The 23,249-nt window shown below is 39.4% G+C and overlaps 1 protein-coding gene across 13 annotated transcripts in view; it reads left to right on the forward strand.

Moving 5' to 3' along the window:
- The window catches only part of ABI1 (abl interactor 1), a 100,754-nt gene that overhangs the window by 30,514 nt on the left and 46,991 nt on the right, over positions 1–23,249 (forward strand). For all 13 annotated transcript variants that reach the window (XM_060097644.1, XM_060097645.1, XM_060097633.1 and 10 more), the window contains exon 2: positions 14,157–14,324. In XM_060097644.1, the coding sequence (XP_059953627.1) occupies positions 14,157–14,324 (168 nt within the window). The remainder of the gene's footprint in view (positions 1–14,156; positions 14,325–23,249) is intronic.

The following is a 23,249-nucleotide window of genomic DNA, read 5'->3' on the forward strand; positions in this document are numbered from 1 at the left end:
TCTGGAGAAAGTCAGCTTTCTCACTCTAACCTTTTTTCCCTTCCAGTTAATTAAAATTCATGTGGTACACAAATTAGTTATGATGACTTGGGGTGGCTCATCTTAGACGACATACTTCAGTGGTTTCACTGTGACACATTAGAACTATACTTTGTTCCCTCTTAGAATTCTAGACTGGGAGGCAGTGTGGCGTAGGGGAGACCATGGCCTTTGGAAACCTGGTGGCTCTATTTCTTCCTAGCAGTGCTCCTTTGGGCAAGTTACTTAACCTCACCAAATTTCTTTCTCCTCATTGTTAGTTGTCTTCATGGGGTATTTAACGTAAAGATGACTTTCTTGTGTGTGGTGCAGAGTACATATTATAACAGAATTCCTGTCTCCATTCTCGTCTGTATTTTCCCAATCCACTTGGTAAAACTGCAACTGAAGTGATCTTTCTAAAGCCAAAAACTAGTCATGTCTTTTCTTTCTGAAAATCCTTCAGTGGCTCCCCTTTAGCCTCAGGATGAAGTCCAAATTCCTCAAGGGTCTGTAGGATTTCTCTAGCCTTGTGGCATATTTCCTTCTCCGTTGGGCCTGCTGACTAACGCTTGCTTACCTCCAAGCTAATGTTCCTGTTAATTTTATTCTGCTTTGAACCCTGTCCTTTGCTCTTTCTGACGTTCCTCTTTCTGACCCCAAGCTGCTTCTGTTGTTCAGAACATTAGGTTAAATAAAATTCCTATCTTTTAAGTGCATATGACAAGATTAAGAGCTGTGTGGTACACAGTCCTAGCTCCACCATTTACCGTTTAGGGGATCTTTGGACAAATTAGTATCTCTGAGCTTTACATAGTGCCTTATCTGTGAAACCAGGATGTCTGCTTAGTTTACTACGTGAAAAATGCTTTGAAAACCAATAATACGTGCTGTTAAAAGTATTACTATCAGGAGTACATTTGGGGTATTCGTAAGATGGATATATTTCTTAATGTTCAAGAAGAAAAATGATGGTATGGATTGAATTATGCCCCCTGCTCCTAACTTTATATGTTGAAGCCCTAACCCCCCATATAACTACTGTGTTGGACATAGGGCCTTTGAAGAGGTGATTAAGGTTAAATGAGGTCATAGGGTGGAGCTCTGGTCCAACAGAACTGGTGTCCTTATTATACAAGAGGAAGAGACACCAGAGGATGAGGACGCAGTGAGAAAGGTCTCTGCAAGCCAGGAAGAGAGCTCCAGAAACAGAATCCTGATCTTGGATTTTCCAGTCTCTAGAACTGTGAGAAAATAAATTTCTGTTGTTTAAGTCAGTCAGTCTGTGGTATTTTGTTATGGCAGCCTGAGCAGACTAATACAGATTAAAATATAATTGCCTTGTGGGAAGGTCAAACTAGGCTGATTTTTCAGATAAATTGTAATGAATAACACAGTCAGCTATAAATTAGTGGACTAGTTTAGAAAATAGTCTTGGTAATTTGGAAGTTATTCTAATAGATTTTTTTTTTTGTCTATATGACTAGGAGTATTACTATAAATTGTTAATTTCTAGTTTAACCAAGACCCTTTTTGGGAAACTTACTCTCCCCCTCCCTCATATAAAAGTTAAGTCATTTAGGATGCATTAGGTTTGCAGGTAGTAAACTCATCTCAATTAAGATTAAACAATAAGAAACATTTATTATTACTTTATATCACAAGAAATTCCAAGGTAAGATTATCCTACTGTTGGTTAATTCTTTAGCTCAGTGTCATCAAGGATTCAAATTCTGTTTCCCCCTCATGCTGTACTAAGACAGCCTTCTTCCTAGTCTCCTGGTGTCTGCAAAAATGTTACATGGTTATTGTTGAACATTTGGAAATGTCACAAAAGGATAAGGATGAAAACACAGATTATTTATAATCCAACTGTTAACATGCTGATGTATCTTCTCTCATTATCTGATGAGTTAGCTTGTGTAGGTATTTAATTATACCAAAGAAAATTAGGTCACACTGTATACACAGATAAATATTCTGTTTTTTTTCCCATTAAGATTATACCAAGAGAATTCTCTTAGTAAAAATAATCATTTTTTCTTGTTATTGGAGTAATGATCATTTAAAAAATTGGATATAGAGAAATATAAAGAATACTTAAAAATCACTCAGAGATGACCACTACTGTATTGATACATTTCCTTTTAGACCTTTTCTGAGGTGTATACACATTTCTTTTAAAAAAGCAAGTACATAATCATTTTATATCTTGCTTTTATTACTGAGTATTTTATATACCTTCTCTTGTGGTGTGTACTCCATATGGTGTATACTCATCCTCCTGTTTCTTTGCTTCTTCACTGTCACCCCACACCTATGGCCTCATGAGGAGTCCCAGTTGACTGAGGAAGAAAACACTTTGGTCTAGTTTACAGATGGTTCTACGTAATATGCTGGTACCACCTGAAGATGGACATCTGTAGCATTATAGCCATACTCAGCAGTTACCCAGAAGGGCAGTGGTGAAGGGAAATTCTCCCAGTGGATAGATCTTTTTTTTTTAATTGACATATAGTTAATACACAATACTGTGTTAGTTTCAAGTGTACAGCAAAGTGATTCAGTTATATATACATATATTTTTTTCTTTCAGATTATTTTCCATTATAGGTTATTACAAGATATTGAATATAGTTCCCTGTGCTATACAGTAAATACTTGTTGCAAACCACTAGTAGGTCTTTGAGCAGTGCACCTAGTTGTTTTGTCTTGAAAGAGATGGTTAGAGATGTGGACCCACTCTAATTCATGGCAGTAGCTAATTGTTCGGCTAATTGATGATGGGCTTGGAAGGAACATAATTGGAAGTATGGGGAATAAATATATAGATATGCTTCCAAATGGACACAGAGTAATATTTGTGTTCATTGTGAATGCCCATCAAAGAGCAACCTCAACAGAGAAGGATCTTAGTGATCAGGTGGACAGGACATTACCTCTGGATTTCACCCTCTTTCCCTATCCACCTCTATCCTTGCCCAGTGAGCTCATGAAAAAGACACCATGGTGGCAGGCATGGAGATTGTGCATATACTCGGAAACATGGGTTTCCACTCACCAGACCAACCTGGCTACTGCTACTGCTGAATGACCACCTTGCCGATAGCAGAGAGCCACCAGCGACCCCCTAAGAGGGCACCATTCCTCTGGAGGGACCAGCCAGATATCTGGTGGCAGGTGGTTTGCATTCACTACTTCCATAATGGAGAGGACGGCACTTTCTTCTCCCTAAAAAAGCTGCTTACTCTGGGTATGGATTTGCTTTCCCTCCCTGCATTGTTTCTGCCAAAACTCTTTGTGACTTTCAGAATGCCTTAATTATGTCTTGGTATTTCATATCACATTGCTTCTGACCAGGCAGTTCATTTTACAGCAAGTGAAATGTGTCATTGGGTTCATGTTCATGGAATCCCTGGACTTACCATGTTCCCCATTAGCCTGAAGGAGCTGAATTGACAGAACAGTGGAATGTCCTTTTGAGGACTCACTGCCCAGTTGGTGGCAATTCTTTGCAGTGTTGGGGTAGTGTTCTCTAAGATGTGGTCTAGTCTCTGAATCAGCCACCGGTGTGTGGTGGGGTTTCTCTTGTAGCCAGCATTCATATGTCAGGGAATCAAGAGGTGGAAACGAGGTGTGACGTTTTCTCACTATTACCCGTAATGATCTACTACCAAAAATTTTTCTTCTGTATCCACAACTCTGGGGCATGCTGGTTTAGAGTTCTTAGTTCCAAAGAGAAGAATGCTTTTATTGGGAAATGCAGCGCTGGTTCTATTAAACTGGAAGTTGAGCACCAGTCACTTTGGCTTCCTCATGCCAGTGAACTAACAGGCAAAGCAGGAGATTACTGTATTGGTTACTGTGATTGATCCTGACTCTCAAGTGGAAATTGGGTTGCTACTACACAACGGGGGTAAAGAGGAGTATGTCTGGAATGCAGGAGATCCTCTGGAGTGCCTTTTACCACTCCCGTCTCCTATGATAAAAAAGTTAATGGAAAACAAAAACAACCCAGTACAAGTAGGGCTGCTAATGGCAGAGAAGGTTTGAGTCAGCCCACCAGGCAAGCAACAACAACCATATGAGGTGATTGCTGAGGGCAAATGAAATATGTAATGGATAGTAGGAGAAGAAAATTATGATAAATACCAGCTATGACCTCATGACCAGTTATAGAATGAAAACTCTAGTAGTTATGAATATTTGTTCTGTATCTTAATATTTGTGTATATAGTAACCTATTCTCTGCCCCCCCATTCTTCTGTATTAACTTAAGGTGTGTTATTAGTGTTTAACCTTATATTTCAATATTTAAGTTGCACGATATCAAAGGGGAAGTACAACTCAACTAAGAAAGGAAAGAACATTACTCAAAGAGAAAGTAGACTTTGTACTCTCTTTTGGGGAGATGGCATCTTTTTGGTTGTATGAAGGATGGTTGCATTATGTTAGACTGAAGCGTGATTTTGCTGTTGTTTTTATTCAGGAGCTGAATGTGATGACAGAGGTGTGTGTGTACCATATTGACAGAGGGTATCACGGTGGTTCATACTATATCAGTTTACTTAAGGTGGAATTGTGTATGGCATAGTTATAGTATGGTTCCTTCCCTGCATGTGTGTGGGTTAGAATTGGCTAAAAGAGAATTTGTGTAAGCAACACTCACTAACCTCTGAAGGTTTTTGTGGTAAGATTCAGTGAGAGATGCAGAGGTGTTGGTGGGTTCCAGCTTGACCTTGGTCTCCTTTGCTCTGCATCCAGCTCTCTTTCTTGGTTGCTGATAATTTGATCAACAGTGGCATCAGGCCCACTCACCTGGTGGGAGACCTACAGCTTCCCAGATCTCTCCATGAGTCTTTCCTTTGCAGTTGCTTTTCTGCAGCTGGATGTGTTGGGTGTCTCAGATAGACTATTTGATGACTCTGATCCTCATACTTCCCTCTGGGACCTTCACAGCTTTCCCAGCTATTCCTATAATTGTGTAAAGTAAAATTCTATAATTTCTTATTCTGTAACTCACAGTGGTTCTACTTCCCAGTTTGAATTCTGACTTAATGCATTTTCCTTGTTGGTAAATACCTAGATCACTTTTATTGACTTCATGGCATTCTAATACATGAATATTTTAACCACCAGTCATTGGCCATTTAGATTGTTTCTACGTTGTTTTTTTTTTTTTTTTTTTTGCTGTTATAAACAAAGGTGTGGACATTCTTGAGCATACAGTTTCTTTGCACTTGGCCTTTTATTTCTTTTGGGTAATTCCTAGATGTGAAGAATATATGCATTTTAAAGAACCGTGATACATATTGTCTAATTGCACCCTCCAGCAGAATGTTAAAGTGCTTGCCCAGGCAACACTCTTGATCATCATGGCTCTTTCAGTTTAATTCCTTTTAAGAAGAAATAAGATTATATGAGAAGATAATTAGTTAGCATGGAAGGAGTTGATGGAAGGAACCCAGTGTCTTGGACTCCTGTGGAATATATTCTGTCAACAATACACTGACATTATTTAACTTATTTAACTTACTGACATACATTGACATTATTTAACTTATTTAATACATTTAACTTATTTTGTGTTTAAATGTAGTTGCTCTTTCTAAAACTGGGTTTTTACAGGTTTTCATTAAGCCTGTTTTTTACAAATATAATTCCTTTACCATCCTGTAGTATGGTTCAGGATGGTAAAGGAATGAGTCTGGGATAAGTGTCATTGACTGAGGCTATAATTAGGGTAAAACCTAAAATTTCAGAACGTAATTATTTAGTTATTGGAAATGCCCTGGAGTTATAAATTGACTTGTGAAGGTTTAAAAACATAATCTACGTTAGAGTTGAATTTGGAATGTTATTTAATAAGTATACCAGCTGATGGGCTTCCCTGGTGGCACAGTGGTTAAAAATCCACCTGCCAAAGCAGGGGACATGAGTTCGAGCCCTGGACCAGGAAGATCCCACATGCCATGGAGCAACGAAGCCCGTGAGCCACAACTACTGAGCCTGCGTTCTAGAGCCCACGAGCCACAACTACTGAGGCCCGTGCGCCTAGAGCCCGTGCTCGGCAACAAGAGAAGCCACCGCAATGAGAAGCCCACTCACTGCAATGAAGAGTAGCCCCCGCTCGCTGCAACTAGAGAAAGCCCGCGCGCAGCAATGAAGACCCAGTGTAGCCAAAAATAAATAAATAAATAAATTTATTTTAAAAGTATATATATGAGTATACCAGCTGTTGATTGTTCTGTGTTAGCTCTTCAATTAAAGAAGAGCGTGTGCAGCAACTCCCATTCCTGTACCTCAAAACTGTGTGACACAACAGGCAGCAGGGATTTCCCCTGGATTTTGCTGGAATGAAAGGACTGTTAGGCAGTTAGCAGTTACTTTAAGTGGGAGGTGGTGGGGAGGAGCTGTGCTGGAGCTTACAGTGACTAAGTTTCAACCTGAATTGTTAGGCAAAAAATTTATTCTTCTTGCTGGATATTTCCTGTAACTTGGTAGGGTTTCTTTTTATTTCCTTTTTACTTTTATTGGAATAGGTATTGTGTTGGAGAAAAATTAGATCCTTTCAATGTTAGCTAGGTATTGAGTGTATGCATACATACCCTAATCCCCATGGCTCCAACCAGGATTTGGCCTGTGTGCTCTTTTTTCCTGAATCCTCACATCCCTCTCCACGAAGTGATTATGGGTTCCTCCTGGAAAGTTTCTCAAGTCTCAAACTAACCAAATACTTAGGTGGCCTTCAGCAAAGTAGATATTTTGTTTTGTGTATATAAAACTCCTGCTGTTACAGGTATTAAAAGTTGACATTTTAAATCCTTCTCATTAACATTAACATACTTCTTTAAAAAAAAAAAGAGTTCTTAAACTTTATAGAGTGTATTTTAGCAGTTCTAAGAAACTTTCTCCTCACCCCCGCATTTTAACATTTCTGTAACTGGGATGCATTTTACAATTAATGTTGCCCTTAAAAAGCTATCAGCCAAGCAGCAGTTGTTATTGTTCCCAGTTGTCTTTGTATGAATTTGGATGGTTTTGCTGTTGGTATAACTGTATTATTGCAGCCTGTCAACAAACCATTTAAGGACCATTTGAGGAAAGAAAAGAGCCTTGGGTTTTCTCTTAAAAATTTTTTTTTTGATACCTCTTGGTAAGATTAAGATAGCACCAGCATCAGAGTTTACAGAATTAGTGTCAGGAGCTTGGAGCAAAGTCCCGGGAATAAAGGTCTTTTATTTTAAAAGATGTATCACATGTAGTAGGAAGTTTACAGCATCTTCTATATATTATTCCAGCCTCTCTGTTTAATCTGAATCTGATCATGAGGAAACAATCAGACAAATCCAGGTTGTAGGACTTCCTATAAGACAGCTGGCCTGGAATTTTAAAATAATGTCTATGTTTTGAAAGAAAAAAAAAGGTCAGGGTTGGGAGGAAGGGATATTCTAGTTTTAAGGAAACTGAATAGACATGACTGTCAAGAGCTGTGCACAAGGTTTGGTTAAATCTTGAATCATACAAAACAAAAGATGTAAAGCGTTTGTTTTGGAAGTTGGAAAAATTTGAAAATGAACTCTATAGCTGGTATTACTCTATGATTAAGAGTGACATACAAAGTTCACCACCTAAATCCCAAAGAACATTTTCTGTAAGTATAAAATAAAATTTCTTCATAAGAAAGCATTCTGACATAATTGAGTTGATAGGGTTTTTCTGAGTGATACATAAAAATGGTGCCTCTGACATATCTGTTTTGTTGGAGTCATTGAAATATGGTGTTTTTTGGTAGATGTGGGTTATTTTTTAATGAATCATCATGAAATATCTTCCATTTTTCATTGGAAAAACCTTATTTAAATATTTGAACTATTCTGTGGGAAAAATACTGACTTTGGAAAAGTTTCTGGCAAGTTTGGATTAGAGTTAAGATAGAAGTTGTTAAACCGATACAGTGTGGTGACATTTCTACAAAGAGTGGGAGGAAAGGTAAAGACAGAAGCAAGATGGTCAAAACTTTTTTTTTCAATGCACAAGCGACCCGTGTTTTGTTACCTAAGCAGGGTTATTAAACCACTTGCAGTTAGGACACAGAGAAATTATTGTTCCTCAAAGAAAACAAACTATTTTCACATCCTCTTGTCAGACTTTAAAGAAGGGTTCAAGGTGAGTAAGAAAGAGAACATTTTAATTTGTCATACTATTTTTCTGAAATGTTATTAGGCTAGTACTGTAGGATATGTGCTAGGTATAGGCTGTTTTCCCTGTAGGACATCTTTCAATAGTCGGGCCCTGTATTAGAAATGATGCTCTTAAAGTTAGTTTATAGGTTAGTGTTTGTTTGGAACTTAATTATACAGCTAAAATGTTACAGAGAAGAGTTGGGAGAAAGTGATTAGTTTTATTAGACTTGTAAAATAAATAAATACTTTTTTTTCTTTTGGCCGCACCGCATGTCTTGCGGGATCTTAGTTCCTCAACCAGGGATCAAACCTGCGCCCTCTGCAGTGATAGCACAGAGTCCTAACCACTGGACCTCCAGGAAATTCCCAATAAACAAGTACCTTTAATAAATCAACAGTAGTAGTGTTTGAGGAATACAGATTTAAGGTGGAGCTAGAGCAAAATGACAGTATTGATGTTTTGGTATTTATTTCATATGATATAAATGATATCATGATATCATATCATATGATATCATATCATATCATATTTCATATGATATAGAAATATCTATAAGCAAATAAGCCCGTGTGCCACAACTACTGAGCCTGCACTCTAGAGCCCGCGAGCCACAACTACTGAGCCCGTGTGCCACACTACTGAGGCCCACATGCTTAGAACCCGTGCTCCACAAGAGAAGCCACTGCAATGAGAAGCTGTGCACTGCAACGAAGAGTAGCCCCTGCTCGCCACAACCATAGAAAAGCCTGCACGCAGCAATGAAGACCCAACACAGCCAAAAATAAAATAAATAAATTTATATTAAAAAAAAGAAAAACAGTTCCTTAAAAAAAATCTATATTAAAATGGGTATTTTAAGATATTTTCTAAGAAGGGTCCTAACTTCATTTAAAAATCAGTGAAACTTAATTTTTAATATATTTTAGATATAAAACTTTGCAAACATAAAACCAAGTAAAATGTGAATTTTTAAAACTAAATATGACATTTACTGAAGTTGAAGGACAGATACACGGGGTTATCATATTACTCTTTCTACATATATATAAGACTCTATGCTAACCAGGGGAACAGTAGGAGATATTTGTAATTCACTGTGCATGTTTTCCATTGAATTCCTACAACTACGAAGTAATGCCATCTCTTGTTTGGTTATTTAGAGGAAGTTGGGATTTGAACTTGCTTTTCACATTGATGCCCTGATTAAGATCAGGGTCTTAATATTAGAGGAATTAAAATGAGAGTAGGCAACAAACAGTTACTGCCATAATCATGAAGCTATTGAAAATTGTTTTTTAAAAAAGAATAGGAAGAGAAAAATAGCACATGGGAAAATGCTCATGGTATATATTTTTTTCTTTCTTTTTTTTTTTTTTTTTTTTTTTTTTTTTGCGATACCCGGGCCTCTCACTGTTGTGGCCTCTCCCGTTGCGGAGCACAGGCTCCGTGGCCATGGCTCACGGGCCCAGCTGCTCCGTGGCATGCGGGATCCTCCCGGACCGGGGCACGAACCCATGTCCCCTGCATCGGCAGGCAGACTCTCAACCACTGCGCCACCAGGGAAGCCCCATGGTATATTTTTAAATGGAGAAAGGTTATGTAGCTATAGAGTTATGGTAAGTTTTACATTCTTGTATACATACATGTACTTGAGAGACTTGAAGAAAATACACTATTAACCGTTAACAAGGTCAATTTGAATGATAAGGACCATGGTACATTAACTTTTAAATTTATCTCTCTCTCTCTTTGTTAAAAAAGCAGGCAAAAATGAAACCATATAGTATTTTTTTCACTTAGAATGCATTACTTTTTAAATTTTTTAATTAATTAATTTTATTTTTGGCTCCGTTGGGTCTTTGTTGCTGCACGTGGGCTTTCTCTAGTTCTGGTGAGTGCAGGCTTCTCACTGCGGTGGCTTCTCTTGTGGAGCATGGGCTCTAGGCACGTGGGCTTCAGTAGTTGTGGCTCACGGGCTTAGTTGCTCCGCGGCATGTGGGATCTTCCTGGACTAGGGCTCGAACACATGTCCCCTGAATTGGCAGGCAGATTCTTAACCACTGTGCCACCAGGGAAGCCCTGCATTACTTTCTAAGCATACTCATGATGAGGATGTTCTCTCTGTCTCTTTTGGGATTTAAGTAATTACTTGTAATAGAGGTAGAAAGGTTTTTCTTGTGGTTGTATGTGAAGGTTGAGAACGTGGGAGAGGAAGTGTGGTTAAAGATAAATGTATAGGTATGAGAGAGATTGCTTATAACTCGTAATTTCCACTTTAGGGAGTGAAAAACGAGATTATTTTGCCTGTGTAGTCACCTTGAGGGGCAAGAAAAGGACTTAATAGGAGTAGTTTTACTTGAAAAGTTTCTTTTCTCTAGCTAAGCTTGGGATCCACAGGTGGATAAATGAGGGAGAGCTAGTTTTATATATGGGCTCTTCAGAAAATTCATTTATCTAAGGAATTTCCTGTTTAGTTCTTGGCTACATTGTTTATTTTGAGTTTAGCTCTTTTAAATAATTAACTTCCTTTAAAGCTGAATACGTTTATTTCCATTTTAAGCAAACTTCGTAAGTGGCATAAAACAGGGATGGCAAATGGGTTACGTATCATGTGTCAACTCCTAGAGTGATTAGTTAAAAGTATTTAGACTTTTGTAGGAAGACTGCTATAATTTATTAACAGTGTCTGTTTTAGCTCCTTGGAGAAGTGCTATTTGTCTTCTGGTTTATAATCCATTTTGTGTGATCCTTTGGAACATACTAAGGCTGCTTGGTAGTTAATACAGTAAAAGCACCAAAGAAGGGCTTCCCTGGTGGCACAGTGGTTGAGAGTCTGCCTGCCAATGCAGGGGACACGGGTTCATGCCCCGGTCTGGGAAGATCCCGCATGCTGTGGAGCAGCTGGGCCCGTGAGCCATGGCCGCTGAGCCTGCGCGTCTGGAGCCTGTGCTCCGCGACGGGAGAGGCCACAACAGTGAGATGCCCGCGTACCGCAAACAAACAAACAAAAAAGCACGAGGGAGACCAACTATTGGATACTAAACTTACAAATCTGCAATAAGTGACAACAGTAATTCTCGTGCAGATTTAACTTTTAAATCCGTGGTCTATAGAGAAAATTAACTGTGACTAGAACTGCACTGTCTCCAGTAAGGCCACAATCTACATATGGCTCTTGAGCACTTTAAAATGTGGCTAGTTTGGGAAAATGAATTTTAAATTTTTATTTGATTTTAATTATTTTAAATTTAAATTTAAAATAGAAGCAGTGTAAAATGGTTTCTGTTAAATACAGCTTTATTTTTTTGGTAGGGCTACATTTTACTTTAACCATTGCATCGGAAGACGCATGGGAAGTTTTTACGTCTAGGCCTGGAAGTAGCACCCGTATCTGCTATCATTCCATTGACAATACTTAGTTAACACATCCATCACTTCATGTATATCTTTTTTTTTTTTTTTTGCTGAGAACATGTAAGTTCTACCTTTTTAGCAGATTTCAGTTATGCAGTACAGTGTTAACTACAGTCACCATGTTTTACATTTAGGCCTTTTTGTTGGACAGAACTAGGATATTGATACATAATACGTGATAAAATCAAAATTAGGTTCAAATGAATGCTTTCACTTTAAATCCAGGACGATAGTTTTTTAAGTTCATTCTTCTTACATCAGAATTTCTTTTGAATTATGCCAAACATCTCAGGTCTCAATGACTTAAACATAAGTAATGACTTGCTTTGTCCCACACTACACAAACAATAGTCTCAGGATAATAATTCCACAACGGCCATCAGCAACAAAGTGATTGAAAACAGCTTTAGTATTTTTTTTTGTTTTCCTCTTTCAGTTGTTTTCGTCCTAAGGATAAGCCCCATTAAGAATGTACAATCAGGGGCTTCCCTGGTGGTGCAGTGGTTGAGAGTCCGCCTGCTGATGCAGGGGACGCGGGTTCGTGCCCCAGTCCGGGAGGATCCCACATGCCACGGAGCGGCTGGGCCCGTGAGCCATGGCCGCTGAGCCTGCGCTTCCGGAGCCTGTGCTCCTCAATGGGAGAAGGCACAACAGTGAGAGGCCTGCATACCGCCAAAAAAAAAAGAATGTACAATCAAATTTCTGTGCTTTGAAGCCACTTTTAGGATATTTTCTTTGTGGTTAAGCCACTAATTGGATGCACAGTTAGGCTCATTTGATTAATTTTACATTTAATTTTGGGAAATTCCTTTTTAAAATTTAATTTTGTTATAATTGTGTGAATTATTTACATAGTTCCAAAAACAAATCTAAAAACAAGGTATGTTTAAAGAATCTTATCCATGTTCTTGCCAACCTATTTACTCCTGACCCCGTATGTAATTATTTTTTAAAGATGTTGTGTTTTATCCTTTTCTCTTAAAAATTAAAAACATATATTTATGTATCTTTCCCCATTTCTTTTTTTTTTTTGCGGTACGCGGGCCTCTCACTGTTGTGGCCTCTCCCGCAGGCTCAGCGGTCATGCCTCATGGGCCTAGCCGCTCCACGGCATGTGGGATCCTCCCGGACCGGGGCATGATCCCGTGTCCCCTGCATCCGCAGGCGGACTCTCAACCACTGCGCCACCAGGGAAGCCCTCCCCATTTCTTAAGTAGTAGCATTCAATAAACATTTTTATTTTCTATCTTTTTTTTTTTTTTTTTTTACCTTAGCAATATTCTGGAGATCGAGTGTAGTGGTGATAACGACATCCCTCAACGTTCCTTCTTAGAGATGTATAGTACTCTGCTGTTTGGAGGTCCCATAGTTTATTCAACCAGTCCCCCATCGCTGGTTATATCAGTTGTTTCTAGTTTTTTCTATTGCAAATAGTGCTGTAATGAATAATTATGTAATATTTTTGCCAGTGATTATTTGAGATAGATTCCTAAAAGTGAAATTACTGGGACAGAAAATAAGTCCATGTGTAATTTTGCTGGCTATCACCAGCAGTGTATCAGAGAGTCTTTCCCACAACTTTGCAGAGTACCTTGTCCCATTTTTGGATTTTTGCTGGATGGATAGGTGAGAAATAGTATGTCATATTAGTTTGCATCTGCATTTCTTGTCTATGATGAGCGATGTTGAATGTTTTTAAAAATGGTTAAGAGTGGTTGCATTGCTTCTTTTTTTTTTTTTTTTTTTTTAACTGTTAGATCTCTATTCCATTGTTTCTATTTATTCTTGGCCTTTTAATTTTTAGATTACATATTAATTGTGATACAAGTTGCTGGCCACTCTGTTCCCCGCCCCCCTCCATTCCCCCCACCTCCCCCCACCCCCCAGGGTTTATCACTTGTCTTTGACTTTTGCTCTGAACTTTGTCTCTGAACATTTCTTACTGTCTGACTCTGAATTGTGTACTAGAGTTTGGGAAGAATGGATGGGTAAAGGTTGGGGTCATAAGATTTACAGTAGTTTTGGTGGAGATGAGAAGCTTGGTTGTAATGGTTAATGGGGGGTTTGGATTTCTGATGGTGATTAATGTAAACAGGAATGTAAGGTAGAATGGATTTAGTCCATATCATTGGACTAGTAGATGTGAGTTTTTTGTTAAATTAACATTTGTTAAGTAGAGCCCCAGGGTGTCATGGATGGTGAGCTCAAGGTTCAACAAAAGACTAGAAGGGAAAGTGAAATAGAGACATTTATTACTCACAGGTCCTGGAGGAGATACACAGCATGCCTTGAGGGGACACGCGGGGAGGTCAGTGCAGGGTGCAGGCAGAGAGTGAGCAGTAGGACCCGAGGCACATGCCTTTATTAGGGTCCGAGGGTAGAGTGCTTTGTGGTTCATCAGACTGGTCTGATAAATTTTTTGATTCAGTTGGGCTTTTCTATTAAAAAATATAAATTATAACTCTGCCTTTCTATAGAACAGATGTTTAATGAATGTTAACCTAAATAAATATTGGTTGTTTTTGTTCTTATTTCAGGCTACAGACAAGAGAAAAGCTTTAGAAGAGACCAAAGCCTACACGACCCAATCCCTAGCTAGTGTTGCTTATCAAATAAATGCATTGGCTAACAATGTACTCCAATTGCTGGACATCCAAGCCTCTCAGCTTCGGAGAATGGAGTCTTCCATCAATCATATCTCACAGGTAACAGCTTGTAAAAAGCTTTAAATTCACATTTAATTAACTGGCAGTATAGTATCAATAGGTAGCCTAGAAATATGGAGTCCTTACTCATCTTACTGACTGACTAGTCATTACCACTTTCAGCTTTAGCTTTGGGTTCAGTAAGCCTACTCTTCTTTTTCTTTTTTTTAAGTTTTTTTGTGTGTTTGGTAAAATATACATACCAGTGGTTATTGGTCTGTGGTTTTTGGTGTTAGTGTAGTGCTGGTCTTACAAAATATGTTGGACAGTATTCCCTCCTCTTCAGTTTTGTGAAAGAGTGTGTGTAGAATTGATTTTCATCCATTGCATTGATTTTCATTCTGGTCTTATTTCTCTTTTTTTCCTCATCCATTTACCCTAAATGCTACCTTTACTATGTATGTTTTTTATTGTAGTTGGGGAGTTTTTGAAAGGCAGCAGATTGTATTGTTATTCAATTTTTAAAATTCTAGAACCTAGCACTAAACCTGCCATATGCTTAGCATTCAGTAAGTGTTTGTTAAAATTTCTGTTTAGGAGGGGTTGGTCTGTATACTATCCAGTACAATACATGGAAATATTTAATAAACATTTGAATAGAGAAAAAAGTCCTGTGGGCATGTAGTTTGGGTGGCGCTGAAGGAGTGACATTTAAGTTGGGGTTTGAAGGGAGCCTGTGCATTTATCATATTGACATGGAGTGCAAATGCATTCCAGTCTGAGGCAATGGCGTTAGACAAAGACATGATGGCTTGTTCAGGGTGACTAGGATGCAGGTTTTATTTGGAATGAGGAATGTACCTGGAGGTTAGTTTGGAAAAATAAATCTGAAGTTCTAAATTGTAGTTCATTTCTCTTTGATTTGGTTTCATTGATAAAGCTGAATTACAGCTTGTGTTTCATTAGGGGAGTAGGTGTATGCTTTTGTTGCTTCTCTGCTTCTCTTACCTGCTTGGTGGGAAATATATAGCTCCTGAATCAGAGCAGCATGTTTAGCAGAAAAAGAGAGTATCAGTCTTCCCTAACCGTCATCAGATGGCAGACTGATGTGATTAAGCCTTGAAGCAAGGGAAAGAGGATCCTTTGGAAACCTGAGACTCTGTTCTTTACTTTTAAGGCAGACAGCAGGCTATCCTGCCTCTGTTCAGTATGCTTTTTGGAGAAATGAATCACCCAAGCCCATATCCTGCCTCAGATAGTCTCTTTGTGGTGTTGAGGAAGCAACCTCCAAACCCCTACCTGTTGATCACAAAGTTTGGGCTAAACCATATTTTAGTTCTGTCCTAATCAATAGTAATAACTGGGGACTGGTCTCATCTCACTTAGAATAAGGGCTGTGTTTTTCAAAAAGGGACTTTGGGGGCTTCCCTGGTGGTGCAGTGGTTGGGAGTCCGGATGCCGATGCAGGGGACGTGGGTTCGTGCCCCGGTCCGGGAGGATCCCGCGTGCCGCAGAGCGGCTGGGCCCGTGAGCCATGGCCGCTGAACCTGTGTGTCCGGAGCCTGTGCTCCTCAACGGGAGAGGCCACAGCAGTGAGATGCCCGTGTACCGCAAAAAAAAAAAAGGGACTTTGGAACCCTCCTTCTTCTGTTTTTTTGTTTTTGTTTGCGGTACGCCGGCCTCTCACTGCTGTGGCCTCTCACTGCTGTGGCCTCTCCCGCCGCGGAGCACAGGCTCCGGACGCTGAGGCCCAGCGGCCATGGCCCACGGGCCCAGCCGCTCCGCGGCACGCAGGATCCTCCCAGTCCGGGGCACGAACCTGCGTCCCCTGCATCGGCAGGCGGACTCTCAACCACTGAGCCACCAGGGAAGCCCTTCTCTTTTGATTATAAGTGGTTAGTTTGGGAGTTTCTTTCCAGATCTTCTGACCTTTTGGTTGTCTGTAAGCCATTCACCAGGCTATAGCCTGAACCTCCTAATCAGTTGCTGGGTCTTTACAGTTGCCTAATCTTTTTTCAAAGCCTGGAAATGGTTTTTCACTTGCTGTGGTTTAAACCTCAGATACCTTAGCGTGGCATAAAAGGCCCTTTGGTCTGGTCTCTTCCAACTCTCATCACATTCCTGCCACGCTCAACTTCTTGAAGTGTTCCAAACACAGCATGCAATTTTGTGCTTCTTTGCTTTTCCGTAATCTGTCTTAGTTGGAATTAACTTTGTTCATCTCTGTTCTGCTTAACATAAGCACCAGATGAAGCCTTCACTGATTAGCTCAGGGTAGGGTTACTGATGCAGTCTGTGCTCTGCCGTCTTACTTGCTCCTCCTTGTATCAGTGACCTGAGGTATCGATACATGTCTGTCTCCCCTTCCTCTCTCTTTGAAGGTAAAGACCATCCTGTGTAAGTACCACACCCCAACCGATTGTGCCCCAGGAGCTCCTCATCTCTGTATCCTCAGTACGTAGTTAACCAGAGCTTAAGAGGTGGTTTGAAAAGTATTTTTTGAATGAGACAGTGTGGTATGGTCTGCTTTGAAGTCATAAAGATCTGGGTTTGAATCCTAGTTCTGCCAGCATGTGATTTGATCAGATAACCTACTTTTTTGAGTTTAGTTTTCTCATATGCAAACTTGGGACTATAGAGCTGACCTTAGAGATGAAATAAAGAATTGCATATAAAGCATTTAGCCTAACACCTGGATATAAAACGTTGGCATTATTAGTCATCATAGCTAATCATCCACTCTTTCTCTTATATTCAGCCTCTCTTGAATTCCCCCTCCAATCAACATTAAGTATTTTCCCCCATCTTAAAAAAAAGCATTCCTTACCATGCATTTTGAGATATTACCTTTTCTCTCTTGACAGTTCACAGCCTAAGTTCTTGAATCTGTCATCTTGTGGCATCTTCTTCCTTGAAACATATATATGCCTCAGTCCATTGTGGTTTGATTTTGTCTCCTTCTACTCCATGGATGTTGCTTTTGCAAAAAGGAGCAGTGATATCTTTCTTTTAAATCTAGAAATATTTTTTGCCACCTCTCCCTTGTTGCTTTTATTTGTGGCACGTGACAAATTTGTGATTATGTTTGTTTGTTTACTTATTTAATGCCTTTTCCTTCTCTTAGAGGTAAGTTTAATGATGACAGAAACCTCATCTGTTTGGTTCATCACTGTGTCCCTAGTGTCTCCCTTAGGGTCTGGCAAGGAGTAGATCCTTGAATCTTTAAATTATCCATGTGGAACTTCAGAAAATCTGTAGTCCTTTGTGAATAAGCATCACTGTTTTTTTTAAAATTAATTAATTAATTAAAATATTTATTTATTAACATTAGCTTTTAAAATTTATTTATTTTATTTTATTTGTTTTATTTTTGGCTGTGTTGGGTCTTCCTTGCTGCGTGCGGGCTTTCTCTAGTTGTGTTGAGCGGGGGCTGCCCTTTGTTGCGGTATGTGGGCTTCTCATTGCGGTGGCCTCTCTTGTTGTGGAGCACGGGCTCTAGGCGCGTGAGCTTCCGTAGTTGTGGCACACAGGCTCAGTAGTTGTGGCTCGCGGGCTCTAGAGTGCAGGCTCAGTAGTTGTGGCGCATGGGCTTAGTTGCTCCGCAGCATGTGGGATCTTCTGAGACCAGGGCTCAAACCCGTGTCCCCTGCATTGGCAGGCGGATTCTTAATCACTGAGCCACCAGGGAAGCCCAATATTTATTTATTTATTTGGCTACACAGGATCTTAGTTGCAGCACTTGAGATCTTCATTGCCGGGATCTTCGTTGCGGCATGCAAGATCTAGTTCCTTGACCAGGGATCGAACCCGGGCCCCCTGCATTGGGAGCGCAGAGTCTTAGCCACTAGACCACCAGGGACGTCCCTCACTGTTGTTTTTAGAAAGTTCTCCATTTCAAAGGAAAATGAATGTACCCTAGTGTAAATTTTCAATTATCAATGATTTGGTTCAGAATCTTAAACATAGTACTTAATGTGGTCACTGAAAATATTTTTGCCCACCTGTTCCCTGAGAAAGTCCAAGTGTGGAGAATTTAAAAAAGGCTGAAGTGGATTAGAACCTGTAATTTCATACTGTCAGTGTTTGCAGTCTTCTCCATACTCACACTTTGCCTTGCAGTTCTTGTGAAACAACCAGGCAGGAGCTGGTCAACAAATAAGAGTGAGAATTGACCATTACCATTAAAAAGAAAATCTCTGTGCCTACTACTTTTATTAAAAACCCACACCCACCTCTATCAGATGATATTTCAATCCTTAAACTTTGCCTTCAGGACAAAGGCTGGATTGTTGGTGTGGTATTGATGCAAGCACGATCCTGTCTTCCCTTGCCTTTCTAGCTTCATTCCTTCCCTTCCTTCACACTCTGTGCTTCAAACCTCCTCATTCAGAGTTCTAGCAGTGTGCCACTGTAGTGGCTAGTCCCTCTGCTTGAAATGTCTGTCTCCCCGATTTCCTCTGCCTGGCTAACTCCTGCTCATTGTTAAGGCTTCAGCTTAATTGTCCTGGTCTCATGGAAACCTTTTCCTTGGTTCCAGAAGGCTAGGTTTGATCTTTCCTTGTACTTCTGGGCCTACTCCTTCATGACACATAGCTTATGTTTGGTCTTCCTGATCTGTTCTCTCCCCGCTGGTCTTTACCCTGGGAGGTTTACTGTATGGATTATGTCAATGGGCGTCTGTGACTTCCGGCTTCAGATAGGGTGCAGCCTGTGTGGACATGGGCAGGTCGGAAGCAGTGAGGAAGGTAAGCTCAGAATATTTATTTCCCTGGTTTCTTCCTGGTGGACTGGCTGTGTCCCAAGACAAGTCATTATTCCCCTCAATAAAGCCCTTCCTGGTGGCCTTGTCTGTGTGACTTTCTCTTCCTCGTTCTGGTAGTCTCTCCTGCCCTTGTCCTTTTGGATTTAGGGGTGCTGTTGCTGCTGCTAACACTAGTTCCTGTACCTTCCTTTCTGTTCCCATATCCCTCACCATTCCTTTGTATTTATCCCTCTATGTTATAAATGCTCTTTGAATTTTTCTAATTGGAATAGTTCATCAGTTTCTGATTGGAAATCTGGCTAATACAGCCCACCATGTGTTATTTCTTTTCTTTTTTTTTTTTTTTTTTTTGCGGTATGCAGGCCTCTCACTGTTGTGGCCTCTCCCATTGCGGAGCACAGGCTCCAGATGCGCAGGCTCAGCAGCCATGGCTCACGGGCCCAGCCGCTCCACGGCATGTGAGATCTTCCCGGACCAGGGCACGAACCCATGTGCCCTGCATTGGCAGGCGGACTCTCAACGACTGCGCCACCAGGGAAGCCCCACCATGTGTTATTTCTGATACTGCCCCTCTCTTTCCTCCTGTTTTTGCCTTTGCCGTCACTTAGGGAAGCAGGAAGCTCAGCTGGTGAAGTTCTAAAGCACCCTCTTTTCCACTTTAGACAGGACAGTGCTACTTTTGTTTATATTACATAATGAGATTCTGTGTAAGAGTTGATTTGAAATTAGGATGAACAACAGAAAGATTTGAAAATCAGTGACTGCCAGAAAAAAAAATCTTAAAATCTTTTTAACAACATTTAAGTTTCTTTAAGAGGCCTGGCACCTGCCTTTATATTTAGCCTTATCCCTTACTACTAACCCACCTCAGACCTTTAAATTCCAGGGATAAGAAATCTCTCTGCCTGTCAGTGTCCTGGCTAGTATTGTTACAGACATATTTCACCTGGCTAACTCCCACTCATCCTTGAGGTCTTACCCTAAATTTTATTAAAGGGTGGTTTCCCCCAGTTCCCCTTTCTGGCTGCCTCCCACCTGCACACATCTTTTTAGAATTCTGTTAATTATTTTTATAGCGTCCTATACTTCCCATCCTATACTTCCCTTTCATAGAATTTATTATTAGAATTACATCGTTAATTTGTCCTATTCACTGTCTGCCTTCCATAGGGTTCACTGTCACCTTTGCTGTATTTCTGGTGCCTACCATGCATACGTCTATTTATTCAACAAATAAAAGGGAAGGAAATTATAGTGGAAGGTCTCAGAACCTCTTTAGAGGAGCTCAATGCAGAGACTTTAGGGCCATTAGAATTTGTAACAGTTTTGAATGGGGCCATCCCCTTTTAATTTCAGTTGATGGAAAAAAAAGTCATTGTATTCTTATTTTAGAGAAACCTTATTTGGTTGTGTTCCTCCACAGATTAATGGAACATTGATTGCTAAATACCTCTGAATCATTGAACTTGAAAAAAAAAAAGTCTTGCTCTCATTTTTATCACTGAGTAGTAAAGATGACTTAACATATTTTTTTGGAGGGGGAGGAGGGACAATTTTAAACTCACAGAAAAATTGCACGCACAGGACAAAGAACTTTTTTGTTTTGGACTGTTTGAGAATAACCTGCTGCTGTGATGCCCCATCACTCCTGAATCCTTCAGTGTGTATTTTCTAGACGTAAGTACATGCTACTGCATAGCCATAAAACAGTCATCAAAATCAGGTTAATTACCATCTAGTCCACACATTCCACTTGTCTGCCAATTTGTTCAATAGCTTTATGGGACAAAGACCCAGTTCAGAAGCATTTAGTTATCATGTCTCCTCAGCCTTCTTCAAACTGCACCAGTTCCTCAGTCTACCCTTGACTTCTTGACTTCACCTGACCTTGATACTTTTGAAAATTATAGGCCAGTCAGTTTGTAGAATGTCAATATGAATGTTTGTTTCTTCATGATTAGATTCATGTGATAAATTAAAGATAACTTTTTGGAGGCAATAGCTTCCTATTTAAAAACTACTTTCATTGTCTTAATTTTTTAAAGAAACTTTTTTTTTTTTTTTACTTCTAAGTCTTTTTCTAAGTGTTTCTAGCATTAGGGCTTGTAAATCCATAATAATATATAAAGATAGAGGAAATCTGTAAAGAATCTGGCATGTACATCAAGGCATAACATCCCTAAAAATATTTTGTTAGAGATCCAACAAAATTTGCTGTCATAGGAATTTTTATTTCAACTAATCAGGAATAATTTATTTTGCTATATTTGTCATTACGATCATTTCAGATCTAAAAAATTTTCAGATTTAAAACTCCTTTGGTTCTGAATTGCAAGTGTTACTTGAGAACTTCTAAGATATAAATAAGTATATCTAATGATGACAGAACTTATTTCTAAAATAACCAACCATCTTCGTTAAAAACAAATTGTATACATTTTAGCTCTGAAATAATTTGAAAATCCAAATGAAGGCAGTCAGAATCACTGTTCTAAGCCTATTTTTAGTTATTTTTCCTTTGAGCTGGTTTCCTTTCTAGCCACCTGCAGTTTTATGTGCAGTCCCACGTGTTCATTTTTTCTAAAACTGTTCCCCCACCAAGCTTGGCATGAAAGTAGCTTCTCTAATGTTTTTGGTTTGTTCTTTTGAAGAGCAAAGTATAAATTATAAAACCTCCATTGATAACTTCATGTAAAAATATTTTTGATGAAAGACAGCATTACTATGGAATAAAGGATTCTCCGGCTCTAGGGTTTTTTAAATTACAGTTTATTTTGTCTTGATATCATTATACTACATATTAATATATAGAATTTATCTTTTCCATTCTTTAAAAAAAATTTTTTAACCTTTTATTGAAGTATAACACACATAGAAAATGCACAAAATGTAAACCTACATTTTAAATGAATTATCACAAAGGAAAAACCTGTGTATTCATCAAGACCTACAACATAGCCAATCATCCTTATGTTCTTCCCACCTGCCACCCCTCCTCTCCTTCCCAAAGGTAATCACTATCCTGACCTCTGGTAATGTAATTTAGTTGTTGTTTTTTTTTTAACATCTTTATTGGAGTATAATTGCTTCACTTTATTGGAGTATAATTGTTTACTATATTGGAGTATAATTGTTGTGTTAGTTTCTGCTGTATAACAAAGTGAACTTTTCCATTCTTTTTACTTTCAACTTTTTCCTGTTAAAATTTGTCTCTTTTAAGAATAACTGGATTTAAAAAAATACAGTGTGAGAGTTCCTTCGTGCACTAATGGTTAGGATTCCAGGCTTTCATTGCCATGGCCTGGGTTCAATCCCTGGTTCGGGAACTGAGATGCTGCAAGCCCCCCAAAAAAATACAGTGTGCTATTTCTTTTAACTGGGGCATTTATTGCATTTACACTTAATGTAGTTGTTGATATATTTGGATTCAGATGAACCACCATTATTCTGTACTTTTTATTCCTGTCACCTATTGTTACTTTTTCTTTTCTTCTCTTTTCCCTCCTTCCCTCCCTCCCTCCCTCCCTCCCTTCCTTCCTCTGGATTAACATTCTTTGGCGGCCTTATTGTGTATGTGGGCACGTATGTGTATGTGCACATGTGATGTGTGCATGCTGCCTCCTGCTTATGGTGGAGTATTTCCTTATGTGTTTTATACATTTTGATTGTGAGCTCATCTTAAGATCTCATCTTTGAGATCTCTCTGCAGGCTAAGGGTAATACATTGATAAGATAAATTGATTATTCCTAGACAGTTCTTTTCTGCCAAGTGTTTTAGGGATACTATCAATCCAGGACTATTTAGAGTTTTGTACCTGAAAACTTCATGGAACATGTTATACTATCTTGGATAACTGCCCCCCTTCCTCTCCAGTATGTGTGTGTGTGTGTGTATGTATTAGTGTCCTAGAGGTGTTATAACAATTACCTGAAACTTAATGTCTTAACACAACTTTGTCATCTTATAGTTCTGAAGCTTAGAAATATGAAATGGGTTTCACTGGGGCCAAAATTGAGATGCGGGCAGGATTGTTCTTTCTGGACATTCTATGGGAGAAGCTGTTCTCTTGCCTTATTTTAGCTTCCAGAGGCTTCCTGCATTTCTTAGCTGGTGGCCTCTTCCTCCATCTTCAAGCCAGAAATGGCCAGTTGAGTCTTTTTCACATCACGTCACTCTGGTCAGCACTAACTGTCCTGCCTCCCTCTTTCCCTTTTAATTAAAG

Source organism: Mesoplodon densirostris, chromosome 4 (assembly GCF_025265405.1).
Source record: "Mesoplodon densirostris isolate mMesDen1 chromosome 4, mMesDen1 primary haplotype, whole genome shotgun sequence".
In the NCBI taxonomy this organism is placed as follows: Eukaryota; Metazoa; Chordata; class Mammalia; order Artiodactyla; family Ziphiidae; genus Mesoplodon; species Mesoplodon densirostris.